Source organism: Lolium perenne, chromosome 4, assembly GCF_019359855.2.
Source record: "Lolium perenne isolate Kyuss_39 chromosome 4, Kyuss_2.0, whole genome shotgun sequence".
Lineage (NCBI taxonomy): Eukaryota > Viridiplantae > Streptophyta > Magnoliopsida > Poales > Poaceae > Lolium > Lolium perenne.
The window spans coordinates 53170888-53194659 of record NC_067247.2 but is presented as its reverse complement, the minus strand read 5'-3'; the positions used below and the strand labels follow the sequence as shown (position 1 = coordinate 53194659).

Below are 23772 nucleotides of genomic sequence, written 5' to 3'. Positions count from 1 at the left end.
TTTCCCACATATCTGATTGTGTAGCACTGTGCTCTCATGGAAAAAGAATGGAATAGTGAAAGAAATGGTGCCGTAAGGACAATATTTTGCCATAACCTGGTACTTCTTATTAATAATGATGCATCACATGTCCATGTACAGTTTAAAAGATTCCATTTACACCTGTATGCTCAATTAGAAAGTCACAAAAAATGTCCCGCCATGCTAATTAACTAACATCTACTATCGTATGCATCAAATTAACAATCTGTTTAAACGCCAGTACGCGATCAACGCCGGAAATCCCAAACACCTCATGCCGGTAGAGGGTCACATTCCTCAAAGCCTCGTACGTCGATCTAGTGTTTTGTATCACCACCGGTGGAGAGGGAAGCCCCGTTAAACTTCCAAAACAAAAATAACCAAAGCACTAATATATTAAGAGGCTCATTTTAACCTCTGGGTCTGGTTCTGCAGCTACGAAAATGATTATTGCGGTGTGCGCCATAGATCCTGCAACGTTAGTCTGTACGATCATAATAAATATGAGATCTTGGAAAAAAAAGCCAATTAAATGGAGACACGGGATTTCCATTGGGCAACTATCAGTTTCAGAAAGTTTACCTGAAAATCAAAGCGAGAAACTAGGCTCAAGGGAAGCTAATGACATCAAGTCACCCGTTGAGTTACACTGAATATGAAAGTACCGCGTAATTGGATATTCATTTCCTGCATCTGGTAAACTGATTCAAATCACGTTAGTAAGATGTTGGAATGTCGTTCCTATGTATAGCAATAATCACTTTAGATATCATGTGCAACCTGGGAAGGAATGAATAAATACCACACAAAATCTCAAGATAAGGTAGCGAGCCACACTTGCCAACATGTTCTGCACTCTGTTAAATTCTTCACACTCGAAAAAACTCTATTAAATTCTAATCCAGTTACTAAACTCTGGTAAAATTTATGCAACCTGCAAAAACAAATTGGAACCTGTAAAATTTATGCAACCTGCAAAAACAAATGGCGGAAACAACTCAGAAATACATTCATGGAAAGAAGGACATCAGGGACATGTTTTCTACATACACCAAAGATTCACTATATGGAAGATTCACATCTGATATACTTCCGCCATGCAATGCCCATGTTTAAACTGTTTTTCTCTTTTCTTTGTCACTCAAATAATAGACTCTCGGTTGATGGAGTGGTAGAAAGAAGTCACTTCAACTGCATGCGTATTTGGTATTTTTCTTCACTATAACCTGCATGATGTGAAAGGAAGGTATTTTAATCTGAATGGAACATATTGTTCTTATTTTGAAGTCATGCAAAAAACAAAAAAAACTGAATATATGTGGCCATCTAAATAACCGATTCTTCTAGTTCAAGCATATTAGCGATCGCTAGTATTCGCCAGAGTGGCACGGTTGGAAGTTGCAAACTGACCAAGCATGCGTATGACTGATATTTGCTCCGGAGAAAAGGTTAAAGGTAGGATATGGTTACTGATACAGTAGTACGTACATAGGTGTGCATTGCCCATCTAGAATCTGATTGAGAGAGTACACGCACCATCGTACAGACTGGTTGAATCGGTCGGTTCAGGTAGGCGCGTGCCTCGTTCCAGGCGTTGGAACTGCTGGAGCTGTGAGATTCTGGCACTGCATGACCGATCGCTTCATGTGGGTGCTCGAGTTCAGAACAGACGATTCAACGGCTTCATGATAATTCAGAACTTGCGCTTCAACTGCATGAACAGTCAACTTTGACATATTGTCAAATCTCTCGCAGACTCCTCTGATCACATACGGAATATATTGAATTACTCACAAACGCCCCAAGAAGTATCTTATGAAGAGGAGCATCACCAAACAAAGAAAATATATGAGGATCTGCATCGCACGGAAATAAATAGTAGACATTTAGGCTTATCCCGATCTACAACAGAAACAAAGACCAGAGGATAAAAAAAAAGTAGGAAACCATTAGCGTGATGAAGATTGCGTGGTGTCAGGCTCCTGCGATTTGAGAGTGTCCAGTGTTTACCGGTTAACCGGAAGAGCAGAACGAAGGCAATGAGGAGTTCGCAGCAGGATTCTTGGAGGAGCCATTTATAGATCGAGAAGTTGTATCGCCGACGAATTCGAACAGGCAAGAGGACGTAGCCAGAAATTGGAATGAGGAAGGGGACGGGGCACATGCTAGGCGAGGAATAAATGACCAAATGGAAACGGAAGTCTCAATGATTGGGGAGTAAATCAATCGGCTTCTTGGTATGGATCAATAGAAGAGGAAGCGGAGAAGATAAATGGGTAGAGGAGCTGAATCGGTGCATAGCTTAAGTATGCTGTCACTCGGCAAAGCAAAGAAAAAGATAAAGGGACAAAAGAAAATAAATGGTGACGTGAACATGGGATAGCTGATCTGGTGGGCCTGCTGAGGTGTCATAGCTGCATGTTGAGATAAATAAGATAGTGGGGATGATCTTCTTAGTTATACTAGATGATTCCCCGCGCGTTCCAGCGGAATATTAGGTGAATAAAATTCAAGTGTTAATTTTTTTTTGGTTTGAATCACCTAGTAGATTTCCAAATATCCATAGGAAACTTCTATTTTTTTATCGAAAAGGTAAATCAAAGAAAAAATTGGAATGACCCTCTCAAGTTATTACGTAAATAACTATATTGGTTTTAATAAAAATGGCTGAATGCCTTGTTTACTAATTTTGAACCATAGTGCTAGATAGAAATATGCATCTTTCACAAACAAATAATGATCTTAACTACTAATTCAAATGGATTATCTGAAGAGATGAAACTATATATACTTTAAACAAACTCGAATAACTTTGACACAGAGGATCACTGATGACAATATAGTGTACACATCGGTGTGAAAATACTTCTAATATGTGAGCAACAAATTAATTTTATACTCTCTAGGAAGAGAGACGTTCCACCTTAAGTTAATATTCTTTGAGCCCATATATAAAGCGCTAGCTTCAAAATCTTTGGCGAATCATCTGATCTTCAAGGTCAAAATGAATTCATACTTCTCAATTCTAAATAAATGTATTACAATTTTTTGTTGTTGGAAGACTGATCTAATACGAAAAGAACCTAGTACCTGCAATACAGAACAACAAAAAGATAATTGAAAATCATCTTCAGTTTGGAGATGAAATTGACAACGAATAGCAGTATTACTCTGTAGTGGATTGCCTACAGAAAGAAACGCTTTCAATAGCTACTTACCTACTTCTTGTGAAATGAAATTTGGTTACAACTTGGCCGCACCTGAAAATTTTCTGAACATTGTACTATTCAAGTATCCAGCACATGGAAAAGCAAAGATGAAGTTCAACAGCTACTTACCCACCTCCTGTGGAATGATGATTTGGTTTAGTTGCATCTGATTGCTGAATGGGTAGTATCCAATATGTACAAAAGCCAACTCACTTATTTATAGTTCCAGGAACTCTGAAATTTGGGTTCATCACCCTACCATATGTGGTAGACAGTACCGCCACCTAGAGAGATATAGTGATTGACAGTCACGAGGGAACAAACGGGAGAGGATGAAGCAAATTGGGAGACTGACTGGAGGAAGGAAACGAAGTAGACAAAGGAGCATGAAAAAATGTGAGATATATAGGAGAGAGAATACAAAAGGTCTAAGTAGGAGGGCAGACTCGTCGACTTCAGTCGACTTCATCTCCGTGACGTTTCCAGAATTTGAGCCACTCAAACCATTTACTCAAGGAAAGTGGATATATAAAAGTACATAATTAAGTTGGAAGACACGAAAAATAATACAAAGCAGGATGATGTGGAAACATGTGTGACATGGAGCTCTTGGTGAGGTGGATGTCTTGCATGTTAAGAGGCCCACATGTTGAGAGAATTCCTTTAGTGGGTTGCTCCAATTTAGATATTATAGATAAAATCCTCAATCGTACCTTTCTAATAAAGTAGCACACTTTTGAGACTGAGCTGCTGCTTCTTATGTCTCTTTTTTCTTAGAGTATTTTTTTCTAACACTTATTGACACTTCGTTTTCTCATGAGTTGTCACGTTTCACAATTTAATAAATTAAACAAGTAATCTTAAAAAAATTAACATGACTAGACGAGTTGCAGCGGTCATAAACGCGTGATCGTCTGATCGCCGATCAACGGTTTGCTGGTAGCTGCGTAGGCTCATCTCCTCATCAGGCGAACGGCGAAGGGGTGGCCACGCCGGCAAGCACCAGGGTTCAGGAACAACAATCGACAGCCGGCAAGCACCAGTGTCCAGGAACAACAATCGGCGAGCGAACATCTGAAGAGATACATTGTATTTTTTCATCGAAATGTCGCCGCTCGCTCTTGACTGGGGAATGCAAACCTCGAGCCGAAGAATGATAACATCTTTTTATTTCTTCCTGTGTGATCGTGGGGTATTCCATCGTGGCCTGCTAGAGAGTTTGTTGGTGCTAGGCTGCAGGAGCAAAATAAATGGGCCAAGCAAATTAATTAACGCTAACTAGTACTAGCGAGCAGAAATTGGGGGCCCCTAGAATTTGGGGGCCCTGTTCGGTCGATCAACTGGAACATGGCCATCGACGAGTCAACATCTACCAATGCTTTGGTAGCGAGATCTCTAGTTTACAGACCTAAAAAGCAGGGTGGCCTAGAAATCTTAAACTTGGATTACAAAATAAATGGCTGCTTCTTACATAGTTACACAAGTTCTATTCCAGAGAGACTTGTGGAGACATTGTGCCACATGCCTAGTCTAAACAAGGATAATTTTGGTGGCGTGTCATATTCAGCTTGGTAGGTGACTACATGAATATCTCTCAATGTAAAATTGGCAATGGCACATCGGTTCTTTTTTGGAAGGATTTCTGGTGAAATAGAGAGGTACCTCGTTACAAATTTACTTGGCTATTTTCCTATGCTTTGGATGAGAACACTTCGGTAGTTGCAATTGTGGGAGTTGGTGATCTCACCTCTTGCTTTGCTTTACCTATGTCGGTGGAGGTTTATCAAGACCTCTTACAAGTGACTCATCTATTGAAATATAATCCGGTGATACCCAAGCATTGGTTCGGCGTACGTTTGTCTGGGGCACTGCCTACACGCCCTTCAAATTCTATAGATTCATGTTTCAACATTTACCAATATTTGAAAAAAAAAGCGCTATTTGCAACAAGGGGGTGTATTGGCGAAAAGTCATTTTGGATCCCACTAGTGCTCTCACCGTATTAAAAAAATTCGAAAATAGTATTTATATGTTTAAAAAAATTATTTAACAAAATTCTAAAAGGAGATGATGATGTATCTCACTAACATATAAAATCTCAATTACAAATATTTTATTTTCTGAGCTACATAAAAATGACAAAGTCTGATTTCTTTTTGAAGATTTGAATCAGTATATTCAGATTCACATTCACACATTTGTTATTTTTGTGTAGCCTAAAATACACATGATAGGTCGGGGAGGCGCCACGTCCACTCTGCAACGGCTAATCTCCATCACACCACCAAATGCTGTCAGAGGAAAAAAAAAACAAATCCGTCGCAAAAAAAGGCCTCCGTTTCGATCGCACACCGCCGCGCCACACTTCCTTCCCCAACCCCGACAAGGACGCCTCGCCGTCGCCGGGAAGCATCCGACAATGAGCGCCGCCGCGGCCAACGTCGCCGTCATCGGAGGCGGAAGTAAGCGCCCCAGATCGATCGATCCCCCTCCTAACACAGAACTGCCGCTGAATTCCTGATTCGGTCGCCCCCTTTTTCCCCCGATCGCAGTCACGGGCGCCGTGTGCGCGTCGCTCCTGGCCGCGCGCGGGGTGGCGGTGACGCTCTTCGACTCCGGCCGCGGCGCCGGCGGCCGCATGGCGCAGCGGAGGTGCACAGCTCGCCCGATTCGCTGCCCGCGGGGTGCGTCGCACTGTCGCTTTTCGGCTCTGACTGACTGGTGTTCGCGTTTTGGTGGGGCGAGGTGCGCGCAGGGAGGTGATGGACGACGGCACGGAGCTGCGCTTCGACCACGGCGCGCCGTACTTCGCCGTCAGCAACGACGAGGTTGCCCGGGTCGTGGGCGGGTGGGAGGCGCGCGGGCTCGTCGCCGAGTGGAAGGCCATGTTCGCTTGCTTCGACCGGGAGACCGGAAAATTCAGGGATTTCGATAAGGTTTGAACCTTCATACTCAATACTTGTCAGTTCATAGCACAGATGGCATTGGGAACGTAGCACTCAGAACCTAGAGTACTCAGATTAAATTTTAGCTGACAAATAGGATCATTACTGGCTTACTGCATATATACTGGACCTAGAAATCAACTAGTTGGATCAAACTTCCATTTTATTCCTACAATTTTCTATATGAAAATTTTCTGATTATTTCCTGCTCGTTATCAAAATATGGAGCCATGGAGGTGGGGTAGATTACCATCATTTATGTTAGTTTTGCTGCACGCCTGAATCGACACTTTCATTAACATTTGCTCCTGTCCTCGGATTATATCCTTGCAGGAGGGAACAATTAAGAAGTATGTGGGAGTTCCAGGCATGAACTCAATATGCAAATCTTTGTGTCAAGAGGATGGTCAGACTTTCTGCAAAATATTTGATTCTCTGCTACCGAGAGAGAAAGAACACACATTCTTGATGCTCATACTTGCTGTCTCTTGTGCCAGGTGTGATGGCCAAATTTGGTGTCACTATTGGAAAGATGGATTGGCTTCAAGATAGGAGCTCATGGTCACTGGCTAGCTTGGATGGCAAAGATCTTGGCACTTTTGATTATGTGGTAGCAACCGATAAGAATGTAGCATCACAAAAGGTTTCTGGGCTGACTGGAAAACCGCCACCTCTTGGTTTGTTCTATTCCACTGCCATTTTTCTTCTTCATAATATCCGCTAGTTACTGCCACATGACAAGCTTCGTGTGTTTGCTCGAGAAAAAAGTCAAGTTTATTGCATTACCTGCATTTAGTTCTCTTTTTGAAGAAATGCTATCTTCAGACCAGTTCTATAAATCAGGACAGCTATCATTGTATTTAATCAGGATAGCCGCACATGCTAAACAGTCAAATTGTAAGAAATAAACTGTATGGGTTATAAATCCATGTCCCATTCTTACTCCAGGAATTTTAAATCATGTTTTTCTTCTCTGGCTACTATGTTTAGATAAAATTGTTCTCGAAGGGTGCAATATAGGTTCCCTCCAAAGAACTTGCATATTTCAGTGAAAGGCTTCACTTAGCTAGTTCATTACATTACAAAATTTCTACTAATTGCTGAGTAGTAGTGATTATTGCACAGATGTATGATGGATCGTCACCTTTACTTTTCATGTTTTGTCAGATTTGTCAGCATTTCCACATTTGTCAACAATGTTTCAAGATATCCCAGTCCGCCCCTGTTTTGCTCTGATGCTAGCATTCTCAGAGCCTCTGGCTATGGTATAAGCAGTCACCTGTTATATTAATTTATACATTTATAGACCATCGTTGTTCATCGCTCTTGGTGTTTTATTCAGGTACCTGTCCAAGGGTTTTCTTTCTACAAATCCGATTGTCTAAGCTGGGCATTTTGCGATAGTAGTAAGCCAGGACGTGCATGTGTTCCTGCTAACATGTATGCGCTTCTTCTATGTGCAGTATCATCTTTTACGTGATATAATTCAATTTCACTAAATTTACTTCTTTCTATACAGTCAATCGTGGGTACTACGTTCAACCACTGAGTATGCTTCTAAGGTAATAAGCAGTATGGGTCCCCGCAAACCATCGGCAGATGCCCTTGCTAAGGTGGCAGAAGAATTGTTTAAAGAATTTCAGGCAACCGGACTGAACATTCCACAACCAATTTTTATGAAAGCTCATAGATGGTCGGTCTTCTAGATCTTCTCTTCAGCTCTTCTAGGTTGAATAATATTTAGTTATTCAAATATATAACAATACCTTTCATATTTGTACTTCGCACCAACAAAATTGCAGGGGTGGTGCTTTCCCGGCCATTTCTATTGGCGGTGATGATAAGTGTGTGTGGGAGAAGAGTATTAGGTTGGCTATTTGTGGAGATTTCTGCGCAAGTCCAAGTGTGGAAGGGGGTGTTCTTAGTGGCACGAGAGGTGCTTCTAAAATCCTTGGATGTTTAAACTTGCCGTCAGGATTGTGACTTGTGAGTTTTGACTGACACGAAAGTCATGATGTTTCCTCTTTATTCTGTATTTATGTGTGCATCTGTGATTTTAGAGATGCACTTATTTTGTATAGAAACAATTAATCATGTCCCTAATGGGAGCCATATTGTTTGTTGAATATTACTATGCGAAATAAGAAATAAGTTCTGATGCTCATGCCAAGAATGTTACATTTGTCCTTCGGTGATGTGTTTATAAGTTTGCATGTTATGTCTACTGAGCCAAGCTGGTCCTGCCAGACATGGAGTTTCTCTGTTCTGCTGCTATGGGACAAAATCACAAGTAATGTACAGTCTTGGTTTCCAGACATACTGATCCTATATGAGGTCCTGAAACGTGACATGCTAACCAAACTGAGCATATAGGAGCTCTGAAAGGTCACCAAACACTGCTAGATCATGTCCCTGAGCTATGAAAAATCTCTGGAATATAGGGCTTGAAACCTGGAAATTAGGGTGTTAGGGAACATTCTTGCCATGCAAGTGACCTAGGAGAATACTCTTTGGGACATGCTTGGTGAACATATAAGTTCGCTAGAATAAAAGAACATGTATGGCTGATGAAGCTTTATAAGGTTTGTTGGTCTCAAATCTCTGAGTGGTATATATTTTACACAACACAATAGCCTTTTTTTTCTTTGGATAACTTGCTTTTTTTTATACATGGACATGTTTGTAAAACCTTTTCTTTGAGTACAAATTTAGAGGTCTCTTTTTAGTTAATACAATATGGCTTCATTTACTTTCAGTAGAAAAAGCTTTTTCACTATGATATTCTAATACTTGAAGTAGTGCAAATTTTCATACTGAATATATGTTTCATATTAAAATTCTATTAGTAATTCATAATCCAAATCATTTTGGAAACGTTTATAGATTTGGTACAATTATAAACTTGTTGTTTGTCACTTAGGAACCACTATCATTTTCTGTCTTTAAGGTCCCGTGTCAGTGGACCGCCAACTTCAAACTGCCAGATTTAGATACCATATGGAGCTTATCTATGAAATTTCAATGTCTCATATTCTAGCAACGATACCAGATGCTTCCTAATAACCTAATAACATAAATAAGAGTAAATTCACAGTTCAGGTAGAAAGATTTCTCCCAACCAAACTTCATAATTATTATTTTCTTGGTCTGAGTTGTCCAACTACTTCTGTGATGAATTCAGTTTGCTATTGTGTGCCAATGTATTCAGTACTATGTGTACGCTTTGTTTTAATAAAGCTATACTGCTATTTGGTGGCTGTTAGTTGCTATTGTTCATTCCCATTTATGTTATTTTTCTTTAATGTGACATCTTTAATGGTTCTCGAAGACCAGAATATATGCACACTACCATTTTAAGTAGTATGTCAGTTTATCAGTCTTATACTCTGCAACTCTGTATTTGCCCATATATTTTGGTTTTCCATTTTCCACTTATTGAAGGATTTAGGATATATAGAATGGAAATTTCCGGACGAGTTCTGCAAAGCATCAAGAGTATCAAAATGTAAGTGAAGAATTTAACCCTACTAATCGACTATTCCCTCCTCTTGTTGGAAAGGCCCTCCGACTAAAAATCTGTAGTCTGGGTGCCTTCTTTTTTTGAACTAGTGGTTTATTTTTCCGTTTAATTCTTAAAACCACCTCTAGTATTTCCTGGTTGAACAGTACGGGTTTGACAAGAAAAATACATTAGATCTTTATGTATATCTTGAGTTGCTTGAGAATAGTTGGCAAACTAAGTCTGGGGCTGTATCTTTTTTTTATTTCCTACACTATCCGTTTTGAATTTCTGTTATCATATAACTAATTCATCATTCAAACAATAAAGTTAAACCATTGCCATTTTATTTCGAATGAGTTGCATTTGTGTCTCCTCTGAGTATATGTTCGCCGGGGTGCAAATTCTGAGAACCAATGCGTTTGAACAAGACCGTTCTTCGTAATTTAAGCTATGTTATACTATAGACATTGTAGCTGTTTTGGCACATGGGAGCATATGCTCCCTTTATTTTGAAATACATGTTAGACATATTTTAAAATGTTAAAAAAATTGAAACAAAAATTTCGCACGTACATCTTCATGTGCTACGCGCTCACAAAGTTGTTTCATGAAAAATCGACATGTCATGTGGCGTGTATAAAAAAGACAAAATTCGGTGCTGAAACAAAGACTTGTCACAAGATAAATTTTCTCTTTTTCGCTTAGACTACAAAAAATGTCATTTTTTCGTGAAACTTGACGAATACACATAAATTATGGAGATGTACATGTAAATTTTTTTTTCAAAATTTTTTAACACTTGAAATTATGTTTTTATGGTAGAGGGATCATACGCATCCGGGAGCCGAATTGAGTTTCTGTGAAGGCAGAGACTTACATATATACTACACGCGTGAAGATAATATAGACTGCGTAACACATCAAGTATTATTGCTCTGTTTTCTGTAGTTCTGATGAGAACCATCCAAACTGCTACAAGTTATACCTCATCTGTCAGCACGCGCGTTCTTCGTGCGCACTCATGGTCCTTGCAGGTGAGCAGCACTTGTTCCGAAAGCTTCATGTCCAAGGAGGTCCCAGCTGAATCGAAGCCCGTGGCAAGGAAAACAGACGCAGCATATGCATATGGTCCAGGCCTCCCAATTATTTGTCAAGTAAGCAGTCATCCTCCGTTCAGCTGATTCAGCAAAACCCTCTGAGTACTTCGTTTTCTCGCTTGTTTTTCTTTCTTGGAGTATTTATCTTTTATAGTTGGCAATTAGGATGATGTATATGTCCACTAATAAATGATGAATACAGCCACTGCTGTGGGCCGTGGCTCGAATAGAATGTAACCATGTACAACTACACGACCAAAGTTGATCTGGTTGAGAAATAGATCAGTACAAGATTAACTGAAGAGGACAACAAGTAATCCAAAGAAAGGCAACGATGTAAACAGTCTTGTATGTCCAAGCTAATTTCGTGGGATTCTTATAGGGATGCAGAACAGGATTCCTAGACAACCACTGCAGGTCTAAAACTGTCTAACTCATAGCTAGCACCCCCTTAAGAAACAAAGATGTGACTCTATGACACAGGCTACAAATGTTAGTAAAAACAAACCTACTGTAGTCAAACCCCGCATGTGGTTGAGGTTAAAGATCCTAGTAGATCTCTAAACAGCGCCTGCCATCCAGGCTAAACTATAACAGAAAGTACCAAAAAACTTTAACTGCTTAACTAACCCTACCCCTTGGATGAACCAAGCAGATGTTTTTTTTATTTTCTTAGTAACAGTAGTCAATAGGCAACCACACCTCTTTCCAAGAAGTTGCTCTGCAAAGTTGGTGATTAGATTAGATCTGTTGTGGCGAAGGTGTGAGGTTAGATTAAGCCCATTTAAGCTGCAAGTTGCTGCCTGGCCCCATCCCTGTTTGCAGAGATGCTTGGCTACTTTGCATATACAAATGCAGGTACGCCATGGGCAGATTTGCATAGTAAAGCTCCACGTGTGGCCTATGTACCTACATGTTTATGCATGCCTGGAATCCAAAGCAGTAGGGAGACAAGACCACGGCGTGGGCATTGCAGAGCCTGGGCATCATCATCTAGTGGTGAATGCCTGAAATGGCGATGCCGAAGTGCTCATGGCATCTGGTGCACAGGTGCTGCAGGTTCCTGCCGTCATGCCATGGTCTTCCGGTAGACGCTGGCCTGAACGGTGATCAGGAGGGAGCCTATCTTCATCCTGTAGCAAGCAGTACATTAACTTGGATCTTTCATCCTTGGGAAGAGAGGAGAGAGGAGCGAATTCAGTGGTGTGAAGTGGTAGGTGCACAGTGAATTTTCTATCCTCTCCTGGCTCAGGCCTTCTCTCCACTTTTGCACGGTTGCACCACCGGCGTACTTGCTGGTAGTAGCGTGTAAGTTGTGGCCTAGCTTAGCTCTCATTATGCTTTGTGCATGCTTATCTGATCGCCTAGGTAGCATGGTCCGGTTTGGTGGTTTGCATGATGATTCTGTCTAGTAATGCTGTTAAACTACTCCATCCATCTACTTATAAGGTGTTAAGGGTCGAGATGATGTCGGTCTAGAGTCTAGACCCTCTTCGCATGGGTCCTCCCTATGATTCTTGTTTTCACCTGGGTAGTTTTGATCGGATCGAAAACTGCAAATTTACATGTATCTCGGTTTTTAAAAGAGTATAAGTGACATTTTGTTGAAAATGATGTATCTCAACTCGAAATATCTTACATTTTGGGCCAGAAAAAATTATGAAATCTGACGAATTTGAGATGTTTTAGATTTTGCACTGTCACTGCTAGTCATCACTTTTGTCATTCTTGCACAGGCTAGAATGCAATCTGTTTGGAGCTGAAATTATAGACATTGACAGAACACATCATTTCCTACATCTAAAAATTTTCTGAATACCGTGAAACTTCAAATGCTGTTTTCTTTCTTTCTTCGAAAAACGATTTACATGTAGCTCGGTGTATAAAACGCCGCACTCCCTGATCGGGTAGGCTATTCATGATCTGAAAGTGAAACAACAGGGCCTAGGTGTAACATCAGTGAGGAGGATCAGCTAGAATTCTCAGGCCATAAAGCACCTGGAAACAAAAGCCATAAAGCTTGCCCAGCTCAGCAGCTGTCCAGGCTCCACGTAGCGGGGTTCATCTTGCGGTGAGATCGCCACCTATTTCGCCGTATCAGAGAAGCCATTACCTTGCGGCTGAACCCGTCAACTCGCCCGCCTCGTGTTTCGTGTTAAAAAAACAGAAGAGCAGGCTAATTAACTAGTAAGCTGCAGTCTAGCAGATCCCTCTCGAGCCTGCACCAGAACATGTCTCCTCTCCTGCGTTTGGCTTGCTTAATTGCCCTCGATCATGTCCATGCCACCTTCAAGTCCTCATGAATGCGTCACTTCACCCTTATTGTGTTGAGTTGGGACATTTAGTTTACATTGTTTATGAAATTCTGTTAAAATTCCAGTCGAGCTCTCTATCATTCCTGACTTGACATTGCAACTTTGGAGCAGTGACAGTGCGCTAGGAGTATGTTCTTACAGTGAACTGGACAAGTCTTTTGTCTGCATAAAACTTAATGTGGTTGCGTTGCAGTCTTGCAGAGTTACCAAGAAGTTGGAACTCGTAGGTAGCAGGAGTGAACTCCGAGTGGCCAGGCCACACCGTTGTCCGTGAAACCTGAAACCCATATAACCTGCACTGATTCCAAGCACGGCAGCGCATTCTTTACGAAGTGGCACGAAAACGTTTGGCAGCCGTACGTGCGATTGATGGATGTTCTTGTTTGACAAGACTGAATTCTCATCTGATTCAGTGCAGGTGGAGAGCCACGAACAAACTAGTTTTGGGCCCCTTCTTGGCTACTGATGTGTGAGCAACTACTGATGCAAGCTTGCAACAGCTGCATTGTGGACTGTACATATATCGCCCGCAGAAATCTGGCTAGAATTATTTTTTTAGGCTTTTAGTAATTATGCCGGTCTCATCCTTCATGTACTCCACTCCATCAGCTAGTAGTGCTTCAGGAACATTTTCTTATTTTATGACAAAATTAGTCAACTCGATCGATCACCAGCCGTGCATTTGCATCCTAATTTAATCTGGAGGTGGTGGAGGCATGCATATCCTACAATACAGATCACGGGACGCACCATGTACTCCACTTTGTTAATCCTCATTTACAAAACCCAGCACCAGCAGGGAGGGCATGGCAGCATAGAACTACAGCAAAATTAAGAAAATAAAGAGGAAAAAAAGATACTGCTAGTAGCCTAGTACTACATGCGGCCGGAACGTTTTCACTCGGCACGTACATTCCAGGTACAGTACATCATATCGGGCCCCTACAGGAGGTGAACATCTGGCTGACCAGGTTCGAGTACGACGCCGGCGCGGCGGCGTCTTCGGCCGCCGGCTGCTGCTTGACGACGGCCGGGGCGCCGGTGCTGGAAGCGCGGCGGTCGCGCTCCTTGACGAGCTCGTGCGCGAACCGCTCCAGCTTGTCGGCGTTGGTCTGCTCCCCGAGCTTCTTGCCGCGGAACAGCACCGACTCCACGTTCTTCTGCGACAGCATCTCCTCCGCCGCCACCGCCACGCCGCCCCTCGCCCGCGGCGAGCCCATCGCCTGTATGCGGATGTAGTTGCTCGCCCTGCTGTGCCCGAACGCCATGGCCACCGCTTGATCCACCTGCCGTAAGTCAAAAGTGCACGTTGCAGTGAGCACGAAGAACAAGGACCACACTGGCGATCGAATCGGAGAGAGAATGGTTGGTGAACTGAATCCACGTGCGTTAGTTTCGTACCATGTCGGACACGCCCTCGGCGGCGATCCTGACGATCTCGGACGTGGACGCGCCGCCGCCGCCGGTGCCGGTGGGGCGCTGCTCGCCCTCCCCGCTGCCGATGGAGATGACCAGCAGGTCCTCCACGCCGGAGGCCAGCGGGAACTCGCGCTTGTTGTTGAGCACGTGCGTGATGGCCGCGGCCGTGGGGTTGCCGAGCGCCACGCCGCCGCCGACGGCCACGATGCGGGTCGCGCCGTCGCACGACCGCACCTCCACGGCCGCCGACGCGCGGTCCGACCCGGCGCACGTGGCGGCGCACACGTCGCGGAGGCGGAAGTCGTAGGCGGGCCGCTCGGCCGCGTCGGCGCGGGAGAAGAGGAACGGGGCGCCCGTGGCGAGGTCGTAGCAGGGCACCAGCACCGGCCGCGCCGTGTCCCGCAGCGTCAGCTCCCCGAACGCCTTGCGGAAGGCGGCGCCCGCGGGGCGGCGGAACAGCGCGCGGATGCCGCCGCCGGAGGACGAGGACGACGACCAGCCGCGGCGGAGGCTGCGCACGAGGAACGCCAGCGCGTCCTCCGCGGAGAAGAGCGGCCGCGCGTCGTCCGCCCCGCGCGCCACCAGCATGGCCGCGAGCACGCCGCCGGCGCCGGAGCCCGCGGCCACGTCGAAGAAGTCCGCCAGCCGCGCCTTCGGGTCCCCCGTGCGACGACGCAGGGAGGCCTCCAGCCTCACCAGCGCGGCGCCGGCGAGAAGGCCGTCGGCGGCGCGCCCGCCGCCGTCGATCGACAGTATGCAGACCTTCCCTGACTGCGCTCGCGGGGGAGTCCCCTTCACTGCCGCCATGGCAGCCGGTGTGTGCGGCGAACCTCCGGCGAAGAGGAGCTTTGGGTCGTCGTAGCCGAACAAGAACTTGCTCTCGAGGATGGAGAAGATCTCGTAGGTGAGCTTGTCCACGTCCATGCCGGCGGCCGGCGGCTCCGCACGAGCTTCGTCCATTCTTCTCTGGTCGCCGGCCGGAGCACGCGCAACAGGCGGAGGAGGGGGAGGCCGTGATGCTGTGCACGGCGGGGGCGGTGGGGAGCATAGCGATGAGCAGTTGGTGCTCTTATATAGTGGCGGGAAGGGAGAAGGAGGCGTGGGTTCGTGGCGTTGACTCGACACGGCCCACCGTGGCGCGAGCCGTGAGCCAGCAGCAGTAAACTTTTTTAGTGTACAATTGTACAGTAAACTATAATTCAGTAATTTTGCTGTGATGGGGATTGTGATATACTAGTGCGGCCTGCTAAAATCTCTAGTACATCCCTCTGCAGTTTGGGACCCAAGAAATCAAACACAATGCCACAAAGACAGAGTGCAATATAGAAAACCACAATTTCTTGCAGCTCTTCTGTTCAACACCGATTTTTCCACGTATATGTTGTTTTCTATGTAGCGCCGCCCGAACTTTTATGATTTGTGTTACATTGTTTCTCGATAATTTGCAAAACAAAACTATTTTGCTTTATGGATGTCCCCCGAGGCTCCACTGTTGGATCTATTCCAAAACATTTATACAAAGAACCTTATATTTTAAAATGGATGTCAGTGGCTGGATCATGGGTTGATTTTCGAGAAAATAGTAGGATCCCTGTTTAAGAAAATTACTCATCGAAGTTCAGTAGAAATCTGAAATTTATGAATGGTCTAGATCTTGTCGGGGCATCAACATACGAGGGAGTGCATTTTTGTTCTTGTGATTATAATAGATGCCATGAACATTATATTATGTTATCGGATTCATGTCGCACTATAAAACTGTTATAAAGTGTTGGTCTTGTGCAATTATGTGTTTTGTTTGTGTCTGTTAGTTTGATCCTGGACAAACGAGGTTATGCACAAAAGGAGGAATATAAGTTATTTTCCATGTTCCGACACAACCATATCTCAGAGTCACACTTGTTCAACTTACTTTACCTTCTTTGTAATTAAAGAGGAGGACAAGGAAATTAAATGTGGAGGACGGTAAAGAAAAGTTCTCTCTCCATATCGGTTTATTAGGGTGACACTTAGTTTAAGAAAAACGTTTAACCCTTGTTTAAAAAAACTTGAACTATATGTAAAAGAATATACCATTGGATTCATATTCAAAATATGTTTTGGATGGTATAATATTTTTGACATTTAATATATATTTTGTTGACTAGATTTATGGTCAAACAAACCGGTTCAGAGTGAGTAAGCGACAATGCTACAATGAGATCAAGACGTAGCACTAGCTAAAGGGTGAGCACTCTCCACTATATCAAGAAAATGAGAAATTGCGAAATAGAAGATCTTAGAAGCCCCAAAGACATCAATATCGAGATGATTGATGAGTCAAATATACCAAGAGGAGAAGTATCGTTGGAAAAAAAATGCTCCATTTGTAAGTCGCACATATCTAGCTTTAGATATTTTGTTTGAGAATTTTTGGTAAACAACTACATAGGGAACTAAAACATCCAGTGTTTTATGATTTGGATTGTGTCACTTGGCAATAGTTGAATGGTGTTATAATAATCATATAAACACAGGGTGCTGGCCCTCCTATGCCGATTACACTAAGGATCCTAAGAAAAAACCATACCAAGTATGAGAGGGTAGGAAAGGCTAAGATGGTAGAGATAGGGTGGCCACCGCATAAAGGAACCTTTTCCTTCAAATGTCTATTTTGATCAGCCTTTTTCGAAAAACAATAAACCCAATGTTTACGTCCATTTGATAAGCACATATACATTCTGAAGCATTCATTTATTTTCGTAGAAAACATCCACAACGTTCCAATCAAATTATATTATCATGCTTCCAATGAATACAACTACAAGAGACTGAAGAATGGAGAGCTCTCCTTTGAATAAAAATCTTTAGTGTCTTCGGTTTCTTCTATAGAATTAGTTTCTTTTGATTCTACATAATCAACCACCATTACATGTTATACTATGTAACATTAAACCTATTAAGTATATGAATTAAATCAAAACGGTTAATGGTTGAAGTAAGGATATACTTATTTTTCTGAATATGTTTATTTTATTTTGAGGGCTGTATTATTAAGAAAGCAGAATACTAATAGTCTGGGCCATAGGTGTAAAAAACAAGTCTGGGAACATTTGCATATGTTTATACTAGTAATACAACAAATTTGAAAGAATAGAAACATATTTCGACATTAATTTTTCGTAGTGGATTCAAATAATATATATTCCGATTTGTTTTTCATGTGTTGTACACATACTATTGTTTGTACTCCCCTAGATCCATAAAAAAGTGTCAGGATTTTAATATGGGTTAGTACAAATTTGACCTAAGACCCCGACAATTGTGGTTTGAACTAGTGTGCTCTAAAATAAAAAAAGACGCTGTTAGTATTCCCAAATTCATATTTTTAAATTTACATTGATGATCTCGACTGAAACTTCCAATTCAAAATTCACTTTCACCGGTGACCTTTTTTGCAAAAGATCACCAAACTAGGGACGGATACTCGCAGGCCCATTTCTCGCATTCACTGGGCCAAAATTTGTGCATTTGGTTGCTTGCGCCGTTTCTAAATCTTGGCTCACATGCTTTCTTAAAGCACCTTTTTGTCTGCATGCGGAGGCATGCTCGATTCCACAATTTCCAGCAAGCCAAGCTCTAAGCTCGCGAAAAGGGGAAAATCTGCCCCCACCCATGCAAGCTTGGAGATAGAGCGAGCTCGGGCGCATCACCAAAAAGTTGGCGGGAGAAATTTTGTCACCTCCCGCTGGTTAAATCCTGCATATCACCGCTTCACTCAACGTCGAAATGCGCAACACCATTGCCCCCCCCCCCCAATGCCAAATAGTAAGAGGTATGAAACCTCCCGAAAATAAGAACCAGTAACATCTCCAAGCTCGAAAATTCAAAAGAAGCTACACACGAATTCCGTTTTTGATGAACTTGATCTTGTTGAAGAGCTAGCAACAAGTTCAAGAACCTCATACAAAGAAACACCAAGAAGCAATAAGAATAGAGGATGCAAAGTATGCAAAGGATTAAGCTTCCTAAGACGACGCGATCAAATTACTCAACCAAATGACCTTCTTGATAGTACGGTCGGCTATCTATCGTATAACCATATAGAGAGTTGATGGTTGACCGCTGCCCCCCCCCCCCCCCCCCCCATGTCCTGTCATGGAGGCTCGTATAACCTAGTCTCTCAACAACGAGCTTGAGACTAGTTAAAGGAAAACCTAGTAAGGTCATACCTTTGACTTGCGCATCCCGCTTGATCTTTGATGAAAACGCTTCAAGCTCCAAACAAATCGGAATGCTTCACTTGATCATTGTTTCTTCGTGAAGACTCTACATCACTATGGGATGGCTTTATTAAGACACATCTTCACATGTACATTATCACCAAATGAACGGCATGATTCAAGCACGATCCAATCGAGATGTTTATCTTGAACTTGCCCCTTCACCAACTTGAGGATGATCAGCACTTGATGTTATCCTCTCATAGGATATATGCGATCTTACTTTTGATGCATGTCCATGACAATATACCTAACCCACATAGACAACTCAAAGACACACATATGATGGATTAGTTCACAATGCTTAATTGGCAAAGCTTACCATACCAGATGATCTCATGTGGTACATTCTTTATGCTTCATTTTTTGACCAACTTGATTTCAATCTTCACTCTTATTATTGGTCAACCTTCTATCTCCTCATGATATATCATAATCTCTTGAAGTACATAAAAAAACTTTTCGTCATTTGATTGCATGCTCTAAACCTTGGTAAACCATAGCTCAACTCATGAGACTATCATGACACCAGCTTAGAACCATATCTTGAATTCTTCTCTAGAAACAAACTCTCAAACTCTCAAGATCTTACCATATCATATTCTTCTCTTCAAATAGATGATCTTAACGCCAATACTCAAGGTATATTTTTTTTATCTTCATGGACTCACGACTGCACATAACCGAACTGAAACCGAAAACCGAACCGAAAAAAACCTAACCGAAACCGAATTTCAGTTTTTATGGTTTTATGGTTAGGTTTCAGTTAGCAAAAGTGCTAACCATATACACTTCAGTTAATTCAGTTAAAAACCGAAAAAACCATGGTTAACCGAAGAAAACCGAAGATCCCAATGAAACAAAGAATTTTTCTTTCTAAGCCCATCCCAAATTCACGTTAGACTTTTATATATCTTTGACGTGCATATTAGGCAAGAGAGCTACTCTAGATTTGTGGTCTGTACGTGCTAGTATACATAAGTTTGTGACAGATCGTGAGTTCTAGACTTCTAGTCCCCAATATTGATGCATTTATTTTTATTTTGGCCACATTTTCATTACTTAGCATTTCTTTCTCCTGTAACACATTTAGTTTGGTATTAAAAAGTAGAAAAACCAAATATATGTCCATAAAAATGGATGTTATTCAAAAATTCGCGTCAACTTTGGTTAATTTGGTTATTACCGAAACCGAACCGAATTTATATGGTTATTACCGAAACCGAACCGTATTTTTATACGAAACCGTATTTACCGAAGTATTGAAACTGTATTTACCGAAAAATCGTATTAACCGAACCGAATTAACCATATTAACCGAACGCGCAGCCGATGGACTACAACAATCCAACATATGGACTACAAGATTTACCTATGGACTTGAATCCAACATATGGACTACAAGAATTACCTATGTAATATTATTTCATATAAACTCAATGAAAATATAATCCATAGGGATTTTAATTGATTACCAAAAACACACATAGGGTCAATGTACCCTTACAACTATGTGTCGACGTAATAAACCGGTGCGAATGGCGTAAGTTGTAAGGCTACAATGAGATCAAGATGTAGCTCTAGCTAAAGGATGAACCTTTTCCACTGCATCAAGAAAATGAGAAATTGCAAAGTGGAAGATCTCGAAGCTCCAAAGGCATCAGTCGAGATGCTCGACGGGTCAAATATACCGTGGGGAGGAGTATTGTTGGAGAAATTGGTCCAGCTATAAGTCACACATATCTAGCTTTAGATATTTTGTTTGAGATTTTTAGAGTAAATAAATACATAGGAAATCAAAACATATAGTGTTTATGCTCTGAATTGTGCCACTTGGAAATAATTAAATGGTGTTATAATCATATAAAAAACACAGGGTGTTGGCCCTCCTATCTCAAATAAAATAAGGATCCGAGCAACTAATTAAGAGAAAATACCTTCCAAGTATGAGATAGTAGGAATGGCTAAGGGAAAGTGGTGGTAGAGATCGGGTGGCTACCAAAAAAACTATTTTCCCTTTAGATGTCTATTTTGATGAGCTTTTTCCCAAAAACAATAGACTCAACCCTTACAACCATTTGACAAGCATAGACGCATTCTAAGCATACATCTAGTTTCATAGAAAAGATGTACAGTGGTCCAATCAAATTAAATTCCAATGCTTCCAACGAATCCAACTACAAGAGAGTGAAGAATGGAGAGCTCGCTTTTTTTACCCGGTTCTTTGATTAAAAGTTTCAAGTCCTACTTATGAATTCTTCTAAGAATAAAAATCTTTAATGTCTTAGATTTCTTCAATAGATTTTGTTTCTTCTGATTCTAACATAATCAACCACCACTACATTTATGTAACATCAAAAGTATTCAGTTTGGAGTTCAAACAAAACAACCAATGATGGTACTAAGAATATATTTGTCGTTTTGAATATGTCTAATGCGATGTGAGAGCTATACTATTACTGTAGCGACATGCTAATAGGACGGGTGATCATTTTCATATACTTGTCCCAATAACACAAGAAGCTTGAATACGAGACATAAGTTTTGAAGCATTAATATTTTGTGATAAAAATAAATAATTGTATTATCTTTAGTTGTTGGATCTTTTGTGTTCCTAAAATAAGTAGATGACAGTAGTATAGCAAAACTGAGTCTCAAAAAGTTATGATGATACTCTCGAATCAAACATCCAAATAAAGGTCTATTCTCCCTGATGACTTGTTTTGACCAGGTCATCGAAACTAGCGCTTTCCATTACCCGCAAAAGAGAAAAAAAAAGTCATTGCGTCTCTTTTATGTATGGCATTTGATTCGATGAAGTTTGGTACATTTTGTAATTGACCGTACAACTAAGTGTATATGGAGATGGGGGTTTTATGTTTAAAGTGCATAATAGCTACGAGCAGTTGCCAGGAAATTTGATGCATACTCCTGCTCATGGCTGGGGTCATCTCTTCAGCAAAGTGGTTCTGGTTGGTTCCTCAGAGGGATTCGATGTGCGCATGTATCAGTGGTGCTCTTGTTGGATAGATATATTGAGCTCTTCACTCTTGAGGATTGGGTAAGGCAGGCAGAACAAGTTGACTGCGATCGTGATCGATCGTGCTTGGAGCAGTTGGTTGCCAATTGGTAGACCGATCGGATCGACGGCCAGATCGGAAGTACGTACGCCGCAGGTAACGCAAGATTAGGTAGATGCCAAGCTCGCCTGGGGGCGGCCGGACGGTGCGTGAACGTACGTACGCGCCGCATACGCACGCCGATTGATTCGTGGACGACGCGGCGATGGACGGAGATGCGCTCGAACTTCGAGGGGTGCCGCCGTGCTGGCGCGAGCGGAGACATGGACCCTGTCGAATCGATCGGCGCCGCGACTAGCGGCGCACTGCGCTGGCCGGGGGCCATGCGCCTCACCTGGCGCTGGCGCTCTCGATCTCGATCGGTCTCTAGTGCTGCCGCGCGTGCCGTACAGGTACAGCCGGTATAATTAGGGTTTTTGTTTCGCAGGTATCACACCTCCATCGATCGGCCGTGCCGGAACGTGAGGAAACATGCGAGGGATGCTCCCACGTCGTGCTGTCCCGACGGTATCCTATGCCGCCGCGCCTGTGTTGTTACATGCATTTCGACCGATCCTGCGTATTACAAGATGTTTTTGCCAACGCCAAAACGTCTTATAGTTCCAATGTAAAAGACTGATACTCCGTATACAATATAAATTTACTTCCTCCGTATACAGTATAAATTTACGAATCTAGTTACAAGTCAAAACTTACAAAAAGGTTATCGATTTGATATGGTAAATGCTCATATTTATTTTATCTATAAAATTGATCAAATTTTGGGAATGTTTGTTAGCGTGTGCGTGTTGTATTCCACCGGCCGAGATGATAAGGTCAGAGTGGTTATCTAGATTATGTTCTAGACTCTTCCTTGTAACAAACTATGTATATCCCTTTTGGAGTTGTTAGGTTAAACTCCCTATATAAACACGCAAGGTGTGCTCCGAAAGGAGTATGACACTTTAACCCAAACTTCCACATGGTATCAGAGCTATCCCTCCTAAAACACATCTAGCGACAAAGCCTCCCATCGCCGCCGATCCCATCTCACGCCATCATCTCTAGCCAACATGTCCTCTTCTTCCTCCTCGTCGCAAAATACTTCGGGAGGCTCCACCTTCGGGACAGGCGTGACAGAGCGGCTGGGCAAGGGCAACTACATCCTCTGGCAAACCCAAGTCCTGCCGGCAGTCAGGGGCGCCCGCCTCATGGGCTACCTAGATGGCTCCATCAAGGCACCCAAGGAAGAGATTGAAGTAAAAAAGGGTGACGAGATCGTCACCGAGCTAAACCCAGCTTATGAAGACTGGGTGGCGTCGGACCAAAAGGTCCTTAGCTTCCTTATGGGATCTCTCTCACGGGAAGTACTCCCCTACACCGCTGGTGTCAAGACGGCGGCCGAGCTCTGGGAGATTCTGCAAGACATGTACGCGGCCAGGTCGCGTGCACACACCACCAACACCCGCATTGCCCTTGCCAGTGCTGAAAAGGGCAACAAATCCATGGGTGAATATGTTACCATGATGAAATCTCTGGAGAATGAGATGATCTCCGCCGGGAAGACCCTTGAAGATAAAGACATGGTCTCCTACATCCTCGCAGGCCTCAAGGACGACTCCTACACTGGGATAGTCACCGCCATCTGATACGTCCAATTTGCATCACTATTTTATATCATAATTTGCTGTTATTCATTGATATATTTCATATTGGGACACAATACTTATGTTATTTCATCTATTTTGCATGTTTCATCATTATTGGAGGATCAAGCACCGGAGCCAGGATTCTGCGAGAAAAAGCACCGTCAGAACGCAATATTTCGGAAGATCAACTGTGGAAGGAAATTATACCAAAAATCCTATTTTTCAAGATGACGAAGGAAGCCAGAAGGAGGAGCCAGGAGGACCCAGGGTGGGCCCACACCCTAGGGCGGCGCG

General features: G+C 42.7%; 2 protein-coding genes and 1 long non-coding RNA gene across 4 annotated transcripts; 1 reads left to right on the top strand and 2 right to left on the bottom strand.

The window, feature by feature from the left end:
* Window positions 1-114: 114 nt before the first annotated feature.
* On the bottom strand, window positions 115-2278 carry LOC127348371 (uncharacterized). Its single transcript, XR_007879757.2, has 3 exons — window positions 2032-2278; window positions 1558-1782; window positions 115-1247 (listed from the first exon to the last, which is right to left on the bottom strand). It is a non-coding gene; the product is annotated as an uncharacterized lncRNA (long non-coding RNA).
* A 3252-nt stretch (window positions 2279-5530) lies between these two features.
* On the top strand, window positions 5531-8339 carry LOC127292549 (uncharacterized). Of its 2 annotated transcripts, XM_051321969.2 has the most exons (9): window positions 5539-5692; window positions 5783-5882; window positions 5986-6166; window positions 6509-6581; window positions 6673-6852; window positions 7343-7440; window positions 7518-7615; window positions 7695-7868; window positions 7978-8339. In XM_051321969.2, exons 1-9 carry the CDS (start codon window positions 5650-5652, stop codon window positions 8156-8158), a joined length of 1128 nt encoding a protein of 375 aa, XP_051177929.1. In that variant the 5' UTR covers window positions 5539-5649; the 3' UTR covers window positions 8159-8339. The 2 variants fall into 2 exon arrangements, with proteins under 2 accessions (XP_051177930.1, XP_051177929.1); XM_051321970.2 differs by lacking the exon at window positions 5783-5882 and having other exon boundaries at window positions 5531-5692.
* Window positions 8340-13831: 5492 nt separating this feature from the next.
* LOC127292548 (patatin-like protein 3) lies at window positions 13832-15538 on the bottom strand. Its single transcript, XM_051321968.2, has 2 exons — window positions 14491-15538; window positions 13832-14375 (listed from the first exon to the last, which is right to left on the bottom strand). The coding sequence occupies exons 1-2, from the start codon at window positions 15466-15468 to the stop codon at window positions 14019-14021; spliced, it is 1335 nt and encodes a 444-aa protein (XP_051177928.1). The 5' UTR covers window positions 15469-15538; the 3' UTR covers window positions 13832-14018.
* Between the last annotated feature and the right edge of the window lie 8234 nt (window positions 15539-23772).